Source organism: Camelina sativa, chromosome 14 (genome assembly GCF_000633955.1).
Source record: "Camelina sativa cultivar DH55 chromosome 14, Cs, whole genome shotgun sequence".
Classification (NCBI taxonomy): Eukaryota; Viridiplantae; Streptophyta; class Magnoliopsida; order Brassicales; family Brassicaceae; genus Camelina; species Camelina sativa.
Window position 1 is genome coordinate 17851440 of NC_025698.1, and position 11786 is coordinate 17863225.

General features: G+C 37.2%; 4 protein-coding genes across 4 annotated transcripts in view; 2 read left to right on the top strand and 2 right to left on the bottom strand.

Moving 5' to 3' along the window:
* On the top strand, nt 40-472 carry LOC104741845. Its single transcript, XM_019235295.1, has one exon. The coding sequence runs from the start codon at nt 56-58 to the stop codon at nt 335-337; it is 282 nt and encodes a 93-aa protein (XP_019090840.1). The 5' UTR covers nt 40-55; the 3' UTR covers nt 338-472.
* On the bottom strand, nt 568-1639 carry LOC104741846 (glycine cleavage system H protein 3, mitochondrial). Its single transcript, XM_010462768.2, has 4 exons — nt 1402-1639; nt 1206-1294; nt 937-1107; nt 568-849 (listed from the first exon to the last, which is right to left on the bottom strand). The coding sequence occupies exons 1-4, from the start codon at nt 1511-1513 to the stop codon at nt 721-723; spliced, it is 501 nt and encodes a 166-aa protein (XP_010461070.1). The 5' UTR covers nt 1514-1639; the 3' UTR covers nt 568-720.
* LOC104741849 (putative isocitrate dehydrogenase [NAD] subunit-like 4) lies at nt 2593-3600 on the top strand. The gene is given in 1 exon segment (XM_010462771.1): nt 2593-3600. A coding segment is annotated over 1 exon segment (1008 nt).
* LOC104741848 (pre-mRNA-splicing factor ATP-dependent RNA helicase DEAH1) overlaps nt 3792-11786 on the bottom strand; it is a 10332-nt gene continuing 2337 nt past the window's right edge. Inside the window, exons 4-28 of the mRNA XM_010462770.1 lie at nt 11575-11769; nt 11402-11470; nt 11167-11253; nt 10820-10853; nt 10650-10704; nt 10279-10338; nt 10116-10187; nt 9742-9805; nt 9567-9646; nt 9376-9443; nt 8465-8519; nt 8254-8311; nt 8100-8171; nt 7843-7911; nt 7476-7565; nt 7106-7192; nt 6384-6499; nt 6237-6303; nt 5101-6141; nt 4945-5007; nt 4705-4828; nt 4503-4603; nt 4342-4404; nt 4139-4211; nt 3792-4028 (exon numbers count right to left, since the gene is read on the bottom strand). Of these exons, the coding sequence (XP_010461072.1) occupies nt 3982-4028; nt 4139-4211; nt 4342-4404; nt 4503-4603; nt 4705-4828; nt 4945-5007; nt 5101-6141; nt 6237-6303; nt 6384-6499; nt 7106-7192; nt 7476-7565; nt 7843-7911; nt 8100-8171; nt 8254-8311; nt 8465-8519; nt 9376-9443; nt 9567-9646; nt 9742-9805; nt 10116-10187; nt 10279-10338; nt 10650-10704; nt 10820-10853; nt 11167-11253; nt 11402-11470; nt 11575-11769 (2910 nt within the window). The 3' untranslated portion in view covers nt 3792-3981. The remainder of the gene's footprint in view (nt 4029-4138; nt 4212-4341; nt 4405-4502; nt 4604-4704; nt 4829-4944; nt 5008-5100; nt 6142-6236; nt 6304-6383; nt 6500-7105; nt 7193-7475; nt 7566-7842; nt 7912-8099; nt 8172-8253; nt 8312-8464; nt 8520-9375; nt 9444-9566; nt 9647-9741; nt 9806-10115; nt 10188-10278; nt 10339-10649; nt 10705-10819; nt 10854-11166; nt 11254-11401; nt 11471-11574; nt 11770-11786) is intronic.

Sequence of the window (11786 nt, forward strand, 5' to 3'; positions counted from 1 at the left end):
ATGGGTTTGTTCCTCTATGGTCTTATAAAAATTATGCAGAAGCTTAGAGGCATTGATGGAACAACCGCGTGACAAGACTTCTCAAGAACAAGCCCGTGAATCTCTCATCGAAATCTCTTACACTTCTCCTGAGGAAGAGGAGTATATAATAACGTCCTCAGATGTGAAACCTGTCATCAGTAGTACTACCACAAACGGAGCCACAAAAGGAGGAAGCACCGATGATGCGGACAAGCTTAGAGCTGAGCTGATTTCCATTTCTTATGACGAGTCACCTTCACCGGATGTGGATGTAGCTGTTTCGCCGACCCTACCCAACGGTTTCTGTCGTGGATAGGATTCAAAATGTACAGCTCAGAGTCTTACTTGTTATGCATAAGACTTTGGTTTGGTCTAAAATTAGACCATTGTTTTACCTTTTACGTTTCTCCTGAACTATATGTTGCAAAATCAATGGAAGTTGTCTTTTTTATGTGTGCTTCTCTTTAGACCTGTGGTCTTATATAAGTTAAAGCTCTCATCTTTGCATGATCTTTTAAACCAAATTAGTATCACACAGATACAAGCTATAAGAAACATTGACAAGTGAAAGGTTGAAACTTTAACATGGCTGCTATTGTTTTGCTTTGTTTTTTATGACATTTGGNAAAAAAAAAAAAAAAAAAAAAAAAAAAAAAAAAAAAAAAAAAAAAAAAAAAAAAAAAAAAGCGAAGAAACCCTCTAGTGAGCAGCATCTTCGTCTTCGCAGAACTTGGTGTATTCCTTTGGACCCATCAAGGTTTCTAACTCCGCAGGGTTGCTTGGTTTCACCTTTATCATCCAACCTTCTTCATAAGGGCTTGTGTTGATCTACGCAGAATGATAAAATCGACTAATCAGTTTGATCCGTGCGCCACACCACCACTAGAGTTATTTATTCAGATGGTAGAAACTTACCAAACCAGGTGACTCTGTGAGCTTTGTGTTAACCTCAACGACTTCACCAGAGATTGGGGAGAGTATCTCACTAGTGGCCTTAACACTCTCAACAGCTCCAAAGTTTTTTTCTTTGCTCACTGAACTGTTTAATTCTGGCAGCTCCGCAAACACAACTTCTCCTAAATGTCCCTGCACATCATCAACAGACACTACTAAAACTGATCTAAACTAGTCTCTGAGCTAAACTGATCTAAACTACATAGCTTTGAAGTTTATGTTTTTGTTACCTGGGCATGATCAGTGATACCAATTGTAGCGACTGAGCCTTCATGTTTTACCCACTCATGTGAATTTGCATACTTAAGTCCTTCCAACACTTTAACCCAAACACCCAGTAAATAATTTAATTCAGACAGAATCCTAAAACAAAACCAATGCAAACACACAGGTTGTGCAAGAACAGGACGTTGTTTTGTTTTTTACCTGAGGAGAAGCATCTGGAGATGGAGAAACCTGGAGAGAGATGAGATTTGGAGACAGTAGAAGAGAGCTTGAGAGCATTTGCTGTAGAGGAAGCCCACATTCTCAATGCCATTTTCTTTCCTGGTTTGTTTGTTTTACTCCTTTTTTTTTCGAAGTTGTCTCAAAGGGAAAGTGGGGAAAAATGTAAAGAGAGAACTTAATTGCTTTTATTCACGTTTGTGTTCTATCTTTAGATGTATGGCAGAAAACGAAAGCCTCATCCTTAATGAATGTTGTTGTCGAAAAAAGTGTGAACCGTCCAAACCTTCTCCACGACTGAGAAGCTTTCGAATTTATATTAACTTTCTCTTGTATCAAATACTAATATTGGAAACTTTGCCCTATTGGTCGTAAAAATATATATTTTTAGAATGAACAGAGGAAACTAAAAACTCAAACGGGCTTATTGTTTCGGTCCAAAAGGCCAATAAACATGAAAAGCCTTACGAGAAGGATCAAGACAAATTACTTGAGGCTTACGGTACCTTATGATCATAATAATGTCGGCTGCAAAATTGAAATATTCAATCACTAACTAATCCCACATCGGGGACTTTTGAGGATCTCATCAGGTATATTAGAAGCATGATCTATTGCATTGGTTACCAATTGGCTTTGTGGTAGTCATGAATCTTCCTTTGTTATCATAATCCTCGACCCAATAGGGCTCGTTCAAATTTCAAAAGGATAAATATATGATCCTAGATATGAACATGAGCCAAAGCCATGTTCCATCTGCAAGGAGAATAACATGAGGCAAAGCCAATTGTTTTTTTTTTTTTTTTCAAGATGTTAAACAAATTTTGAATTGTGTGCTATTTTCTTGTAGTAATTGGTGAATTTCGTTGTTTTGTTTCGTTAGGGATCAATGATCAGAGTGTTCATAAGTTTAATATGATTGGAATGTAAAAAATTGGTAAAAGGGAAATGTTAAGACATGTGTTCCATTATGTTCTTACTCTTAATTAATTTAAATGATTACTCTTTGGCATATAGTTCCATAATACTGATTATATAAACTAGTTGTTGTATTTTTAATTTTCAAAGAACATGTCATGATGGATCAGCTAAATGCTTAATATATGCTTTGTGAATATTTTACAACCAAAACTGATCAGGTGACTAAATTCCACCCAAAATTTTAGGTGGAAAATGTTTCATCAATCTATATATCTACTGAAGAATCTCAGCAAAATCTTTACCGGGTCAGGAATTCAGACCCGATTCACAACATATACGCCTAGACATGTTACGGTTATCCACAGCAATGTGACAAACGCGGTGCACCAGGTGTTGGAAGCAATGCACGCACCGGTCTACTTTGAGACATATGATATAATGGGAAATATGAACCATTTCCCGCGGGAAGTGGTGGAGTCGATACAGCGGAACAAAGTGTGTTTAAATGGTCGACTCAAGACCTCCTTGTGTGCTGGTGAAAGAGAGGAGCTTGACCTTTTTGCATCTCTTGTCAACTGCTTCAATCTGAACGGTCAGCCGAGTCGCCACCAGAACGTTGACATTGTGGTAATCAGAGAAAGCACAGAAGGCGAATATGCAGGGCGTGAGCATGAAGTTGTTCCCGGTGTCATAGAGAACTTTCAGGTGACAATGACAAAGTTTTGGTCGGATCGAATCGCAAAGTATGCTTTTGAATATGCTCGACTGAGCAAGAGGTAAAAAGTTACAGCAGTTCACAACAAGGGAAAACTAGCTGATGCATTCTTCTTGAAATCTTGTCAAGAAGTTGCTAAAATGTATCCAAACATCACCTACGGCGAAATTTCTGTTAATAAATGCTGTTTGCAACTTGTAGAAAAACCAGAGCGGTTCGACATCATTGTAACTCCGAATCTCTATGGGAATCTAATTATACACATTGCTGCTGGTGTTGCTGGAGGAGGCAGTGGTGAGATTATGCCTGGAGGAAGTTTTGGTGCTGAGTATGCAATCTTTGAGCAAGTTGGATAAGTGGGAAACCATAAAAATCCGGTGGCATTACTGTTCTCTTCGGTTATGATGTTGAGACATCTCCAGCTCCCTTTATTTGCAGACCGGCTTAAAACCGCCATGATACGTGTTGCCACTGAAGGAAAGTGTGGAAACAGTGATACTAGCACACAGGAGATTGTTGATGCTGTAATTGCAAACATGGATTGAATTCAAAACATGAGTTTGTAACCATATTCTTTTCCAAAGTAAATCGAATGGGTTTTTGAAATGTAGTTTGACTCGCTATAGCCTAACTGTATGATGTTCGTCATCAAAGAACGCTGTTTGGATCAGGCGTAAGCTAAATGGTTTGCCTTGCTCAGAAACAAACTGTCCGCTGTTTTTTGTTCTAAAATAACTACGGGAATAGGTGGTCATTAATTTGGACTGTTCATATCATTTTTTTGATTGTTTTTGACAAAAAAAAACTCAGGAGGCTGACTAAAAATGAGTTAATGTAGTAAAAGAGAGCTCTTCTAACCATTTGTCAAAGTCCTATATACTCGCATTTGTTTCCACTATTCTTTTGCCGATCTAATCTGTCTGTTCTTATATTGCAGCTTTTCCAGCTCCTTTGGGCATTTTCTTTGACGCAGCTGAAAAATATTAATATGGGTTTTGTCTTTAGAGATTAAAAGGTTCGATTCTACAAAAGAGAAAGTATTAACAAAAAGTATAATTGGAAAGAGAGAAAAAAGGTACATACCATCTTCGACGTCCTTGTGCTGGTAGTAGTGAGGAGCTAACTCAATCAACCATTCTGGTTTCAACTCTGTTACCTGCATTTTCAGAGTTACGAGAGTTTTTTAGCATACCAACAAACCAATGAATGAAACCAAAGAAGTAAGACCGAAACAGAGATTCAATTATGAGTTGAAAAAACCTTGCATGATCAAACATATCACGTACCTGTCGCATATATTCCTTGGAAGTCAGCACTAGTTCATGATATACAACCCATCTCGGCAATACCTACAATGCACATTGCGAAGAACACAGTAATATTTTATGCTTTACGATTCTACCAATAATAAGATATTCTGGTTTATGTAGAGTGAGAATTAATTTACCTGAGCTAAGCCTGAATTAGGATGTATGTGCACTGTCTGGGGATGCTTCACAGTTCGATATGATCCATTCTTCTGCAGCTTTGCAGTGTGCGGAAAAAAACCTGATTAAAAGTAAGAAGTTCATCAGCAGAGGCATAATTGTAAACATTTTATTAATTTTAACCAAATAGAATGTGAATGTGAAGGAGAGTAGGGAATTTACCGGCGACGATAGATTTCCTAACTGAATCCAACTCATTCAGGTTTGAGCTGATTTCTATTTCTACCCTTTCGAGAAGTCCCTCCAATTGATCACGGATATCTCTGGCTCTTTTCATGCTTCGGACCTGAACAAATGTTTGACCCAAAACAAATGTCAAAATGGACTCACATCTGGATAGCCAAAACAAAAATTTTAAGGACTCACATCTGATCCGATAAACATAAAGAGACAACTTGATACCTGAATGTAGTTCTCGTAGCACCACTGAGTAGAGTAGTTTGTTTCCTTCCAGGAACTGTAAACCTAAAGAGAAAAATGAAGACGATAAACATACAGAGAATAGCACTGTAAACTAGTGAAAGTGAGCGGACAATAAGGAATGCAGAGGGTTCAAACCTTCAGCAACGCGATATGGTCTCCGACATTCCCTGTGTGGAAGTTCATTCTTGCATTGTCAGCGTGAACCTGTTTGTCCTTAGGACGGTAGAAGATAGAGCCACCAATTGACAACATAGCAGCAATTGATATTATCTCATCGGAGCACTTATACTTGTCAGAAACAACGATCATCTTTGACAACATTGGATCAAGTGGAAACTCTGCCATCCTTCTACCAGCTTTAGTCAATTCGCCAAGCTTATTTAGAGCACCCAGAGCAAAGAGCAGTTCTAAAGCCTTCACAAGTGCTTCAGCAGGTGGAGGATCCATAAAATCAAAGTTTATGAGATCATGAATTCCAAGACTCTTCAAAGCAAGTACCACACTAGCAAGATTTGTCCTCTGTACTTCTGGCACCGTGTTTTCCTCTAAGTCGTTGTTGTAGTTAAATGCTGTGTACAGACGGTAGCACTTCCCTGCGCTTGTTCTTCCAGCTCGACCAGCTCGTTGAGTTGCAGAAGCCTTAGAGATGGGAGTTATAAGCAATGACTCCATTCCGGTTCTTGGGTTATATGATTTCATCTTGCTAAAGCCTGGATCAACAACATACTTTATACCATCAATGGTCAATGATGTTTCAGCGATATTTGTTGCCAGAACTACTTTCCGTGCCCCTTCTGGAGTTGGCTCAAATATTTTTGCTTGGAGTTCACTTGGAAGGTTCGCGTAAATCGGGCATATAATCAATTCGCGAATCTTTGTACCCAAACCTCTTATCCTGTGCTTCAGGATCTCTTCTGCAGATTCAATTTCCTCTTGACCAGTGAAGAAGACCAATATATCTCCAAGTGGCTCCCTCACATGAATTGTAAGAATAGTAACTATTGCTGCGTCCATGTAATCAGCTTCAGGTGCACTTGTATAGTTGATTTCAACTGGATACCTTCTTCCTGGGAAACTAAAAATCGGGGCTGTATCAAAATAATCAGAAAACTTTTCTGCATCCATTGTTGCACTAGATATCAACAACTTCAAATCAGGTCGAAACCGTGCTATATCCTGTCATATATAGGAAAAGTCAATCAGAATGTATCGAAGAATTTAACCCAAATTACACAAGTAAGAAGAGACATTGTAAAAGAAAGTTCACTTGCCTTGACTAATCCAAACAGTATATCGGTTGACAAGGTCCTTTCATGCGCCTCATCCACAATAACGACACTGAAATGTTTCGCAATCAGTAGGTAAAAACGTTCAGCTGTCCAACAGTAATAATAAAAATTGTGCATAGTATTTCTTACCTGTAGCTGGCCAGATCTGGTTCGCCAAGCAGCTCACGCAGAAGCATACCATCAGTCATATACTTCAGAACTGTTTTGTCAGAAGTACAATCCTCGAATCGAATGGAATAGCCAACCTGTGAAAAGCACCAACCAAAGGTTAGATTCTGAGAGTGTACCGAAAATTGTGAAACAATCAACCACCAGTAGCAAAAAGTGAAGAGAAGCCAACATACCTCATGCCCGAGTTTGACACCCATCTCTTGTGCCACACGGGCAGCAACACTCATAGCTGCAACTCTTCGGGGCTGTGTACAACCAACCTGATATATAATAGAAAAGCATTATGGTACTTTATTTGATATATACTTTTGAAGCCATTCAGCCACAAAGTCCATGAACAATGGCTTTCTTCCTAAATGGAAGTACACCTTTAATAAAATCAGTTTTGAAGAAGGAAAACTTCACAGGAAAATAAGAAACGGCTAAGTTTGTTCTCAATAACATACCAATTTGTAAGTGACTTCTACACCAACCTATCCTATTTGAAGTAAATATGTGTGTTTTAACTATATGCTGCAANTCATATACTTCAGAACTGTTTTGTCAGAAGTACAATCCTCGAATCGAATAGAATAGCCAACCTGTGAAAAGCACCAACCAAAGGTTAGATTCTGAGAGTGTACCGAAAATTGTGAAACAATCAACCACCAGTAGCAAAAAGTGAAGAGAAGCCAACATACCTCATGCCCGAGTTTGACACCCATCTCTTGTGCCACACGGGCAGCAACACTCATAGCTGCAACTCTTCGGGGCTGTGTACAACCAACCTGATATATAATAGAAAAGCATTATGGTACTTTATTTGATATATACTTTTGAAGCCATTCAGCCACAAAGTCCATGAACAATGGCTTTCTTCCTAAATGGAAGTACACCTTTAATAAAATCAGTTTTGAAGAAGGAAAACTTCACAGGAAAATAAGAAACGGCTAAGTTTGTTCTCAATAACATACCAATTTGTAAGTGACTTCTACACCAACCTATCCTATTTGAAGTAAATATGTGTGTTTTAACTATATGCTGCAAGTTGGGGTAAGTAGTAGGTTGTACCTTTCCACGTTTTGTGTAACCAGCTTCATGGAGATATTGTGGTATCTGTGTAGTCTTTCCCGAACCAGTGTCCCCCACAATGACAAGAACCTAATATATTCAAAAAAGTTGAAAAAGGTGTCATTCTAATAACATGTAGCACAGAAAACCATGTAACTAAAAAGGAAAAAATTATGCACAATTTCACAATCAACACTTCAATCTACATATTCATATGCAAATAACACTAAAGTGTTTCCTTCTCTATTAATCTTGTATTAGTTACACATACTTATCGCTGAAATATACTGTTTCGATAGCGATTGGTAAAGTAAGCTTCTCATCTGTTATTAGATGGTTTCTAAAATGGCATGAGAGTTTGAATTACCTGATGCTCTTCCACAGCCTTAAGCAGCTGTTCACGATAGGCATAAATTGGCAGACTTCTTCTGACTTCCTGATTCAGAAATAAACAGATGCAAGAATATGTCAGGGATAAGGGATAAGTTATAGATTTTGCTATGCATATTAATACAAAGACACATACAATCTGAACTTATTCCGAATTACATGCTAAAAAGAAGATCTGGTGGTTGAGTTTGATCAAATAGAGTTAATGGAGAATAAACCAGAAAAGGATAGCACCTGAAGTTCCTCTAAAGCTGTTTTCTCTGCCAAATCTTGAGATTTTTGTTTTGCATCCATATCATCTTCATACTGCATGAAAGATACAAGCAGTCAGCTACAACTCGACATATCACAGGAGGTATCTTCAGATTTAATATATCATAGGCAGTACATTTTCACCAGCCATCACAGATTCCTTTATGAAATTTATTTGGTCCTCAAACACAAACCTGCATAATAAAATAAAAACATTTAGAGTCCCCAGATCATGGGCCTAATCCATAAGAATGTAAGAGTTATAGCAAGGACGATTTCTCAAACGAGATAAACAAATTCCAAAGCAGTAGGATAAGAATAAAAGACATATATGCAACAGATCTTACTGATAATCGTCTGAGGCTTTCTTATTCTTTGCACCAAATTTTAATGTTGCTTTCCCTGCATAAACAAAGTCACTTAAATCAGTGGGAAGTAAAAAAATAAAAAAGACTGGTCAACATAAATAGAGATAAAACAGGAATTACCAATCTGATGGTCCTCCCAAGCTTCTTGCTCTGCAAATGGATTCATTTTCTCCGTTGAATCCAGGTCCCTGGACGAAAACTATTATATAGAACACCCCAAAGAATTTTCGCAAAATAATAAACATAGATACTGCGTTGGATCACAAGCAAAGAGCTCCTTGTAAACTCACTTGTATCGCTGTACAGCAACAGAAAACCTTTTTTCTTGATCAACACCTCCATCTTGATCATAAGCATCTGGAATTCTATACTGAACTCGGAAGTAGCAGTAAATGGTTTGTGTTAGATATATAGAAATTAAAAAGAACCAGGAGGGAGTCGAGTCCAGCAAGATGAAAACGCTACCTCCTCGACATCATCTTCATCTTGTGTTCTTTTCTTCACGAGGTCATACAGCTCTTTCTTGTATCTATCAGAGAAAAAAGATCAACCCAAGCTCAATCAACTATAACCAAACATACCTTCTTAAATATGAATACAATCCATATAAATTTTATATTGCAAACAAATAAAATAAAAAATGTACTAGAATAAAATTCCAACAAGAAATGATTTTTTATCCAAAGAATGCCAACAAACCACCTCGATGCAACAAATTGATAAGATTGATAAGATAAGTGAATTCAAAATTTGATCCATATGTATTTCTATACAGTAGATAATTTGAGTAAAGGTCTGATATATATCTGATATTTGCTAAACAAACAATTTCAGNGAAAAAAAAAAAAAAAAAGACTGGTAAGCATAAATAGAGATAAAACAGGAATTACCAATCTGATGGTCCTCCCAAGCTTCTTGCTCTGCAAATGGATTCATTTTTTCCGTTGAATCCAGGTCCCTGGACGAAAACTATTATATAGAACACCCCAAAGAGTTTCGCAAAATAATAAACATAGATACTGCAAGTGCAAGCAAATAAGAATGCGTTGGATCACAAGCAAAGAGCTCCTTGTAAACTCACTTGTATCGCTGTACAGCAACAGAAAACCTTTTTTCTTGATCAACACCTCCATCTTGATCATAAGCATCTGGAATTCTATACTGAACTCGGAAGTAGCAGTAAAGGGTTTGTGTTAGATATATAGAAATTAAAAAGAACCAGGAGGGAGTCGAGTCCAGCAAGATGAAAACGCTACCTCCTCGACATCATCTTCATCTTGTGTTCTTTTCTTCACGAGGTCATACAGCTCTTTCTTGTATCTATCAGAGAAAAAAGATCAACCCAAGCTCAATCAACTATAACCAAACATACCTTCTTAAATATGAATACAATCCATATAAATTTTATATTGCAAACAAATAAAATAAAAAATGTACTAGAATAAAATTCCAACAAGAAATGATTTTTTATCCAAAGAATGCCAACAAACCACCTCGATGCAACAAATTGATAAGATTGATAAGATAAGTGAATTCAAAATTTGATCCATATGTATTTCTATACAGTAGATAATTTGAGTAAAGGTCTGATATATATCTGATATTTGCTAAACAAACAATTTCAGATTACCTAAACTCACGAAGCTCTGTTTCTGTGAGCTTTTCACCTCCAAAAAGATATTGTTCATCCTCTATCTCATCCCTATGAAGAAAAGAAGGAAACAGGAGCAATCAATCAAAGAGAAGAGATCAATTAAGATAAAGATAAGTGCAAAAATATATATGTCGTGTACCTTAGTTCATCCAATTTCTTCTGTTCTCTCTTCTTCAAGTATTCTTGTCTCGAGACTTTCCTGCATCAGACCCAACAAAAGATGATCAATAACATGAATATCACAATATAGCCTCCAAAAAGATAAATTCTACAAGTAAGAACACCGTCAGGGTAATTCACAAGGAGATGATTGACAGAGTCAAGAATTGTTAACTGAGAATCAAGTTCGCAACTTCATATAGTATTTCAACAATAAGATTGAATGTACGACACCCAAGTACATTCTTCACTATTGTTCTTGTCGAACATCTAGGTAACTTTACTTAATTGCCTTCTATCTCTGTCAGAAAGCAACCATCACAAGCACCTAAAGAAGGAAAAGTCCATTACCTTAGGGAATTTAAATCATCCTTCTCCAAAGCATTAGCTCTTCGAACAGCCTCTTCTGTTTTGTAACAAAAATAAAATCCAAAATGAGAGTACAAAAAGAAATACTTATGACTAGATAACAATGTATCATAGACATATTATGTTCATGCGTGAATTATAACAGATTGTACCTTGCTCTTTCTTCGACAGCTTTTGCTCTGTTAGCTGGTCAGTAAAGAAACGAAAAGAACATGTCACTGACTTTCACATGTACAATACATCGATAAGTAAACCATGCGAACTATATACTTCTCATTTGGCTAAGGAAAGTTTTCTAGCATAAAATAAATTGAATAAAATATGAATATGTATGTTTTTCTTTAACTCATCTTTCCTACTCAAACAAAGCTAGATATGCCTGTTATAAATGATAAGCAAACTCATTCATTAATAAATCATACATAATTGCCGACAATACTTAGCCCCTGGTTGGCTACAAAAACAGGAAAAACATACCAAGGATCAGATCGAGGCATACCTTCCGTGTCCGTGCAGTATCACGATCTCTTAAATGCTGCTCCAGTTCTTCTCTCTCCTTTTGGTCACGCACTCTTTCCTCTTCTGACTGTGCCGAGTGGACAAGTACGATGAATATTAGAAAAGCATGGATGTATCCACATATATTTATAAAGCATCTCCTAGTTATTCGATTTCCACAACAAAACCCAAGGACCCAGAAAATAGTTGAAATGCCTAAGAGGATCAAAATATACCTCAGAACCATCATCCTCGTCTTCAGAAACCTTTCTTCTAACGTGTCTACTGTCCTCTCTGACGGCCACCTACATCATTGTTCACACAGTTTTATCAGATGAGATGCCACGCTATATCTTACCATTAAGAAAGAAAGAAACTGGAATCTGTCAATGAGGAAAAGAAGTTATACCTCGCCATCGCTTTCATCTGACTGCCCACTTTTCTTTCTAAACCTTTTCTTGCCCTTATCTGACTTTCTAGATTCAGAAGCTGAAGATCTTTTCTCCACAACGACTTCTTCTTCATCATCATCAGCATCTAAAAGAGCATATGTTTGTTGCTTCCTCACTAGCATTGCAGCCTCTGCTTCATGTTGTTGGTAGAGCTAATATAGAGAAAGAA

Excerpts from the sequence above, each read along its gene's own strand:
- LOC104741845 (XM_019235295.1), top strand. The coding sequence starts at position 56 with ATGGAACAACCGCGTGACAAGACTTCTCAAGAACAAGCCCGTGAATCT.
- LOC104741846 (XM_010462768.2), bottom strand. The coding sequence starts at position 1,513 with ATGGCATTGAGAATGTGGGCTTCCTCTACAGCAAATGCTCTCAAGCTC. Across the intron at positions 1,108-1,205 it reads GTATCACTGATCATGCCCAG|GGACATTTAGGAGAAGTTGT; the intron begins GTAACAAAAACA and ends GATGATGTGCAG. Across the intron at positions 850-936 it reads TCACAGAGTCACCTGGTTTG|ATCAACACAAGCCCTTATGA; the intron begins GTAAGTTTCTAC and ends CATTCTGCGTAG.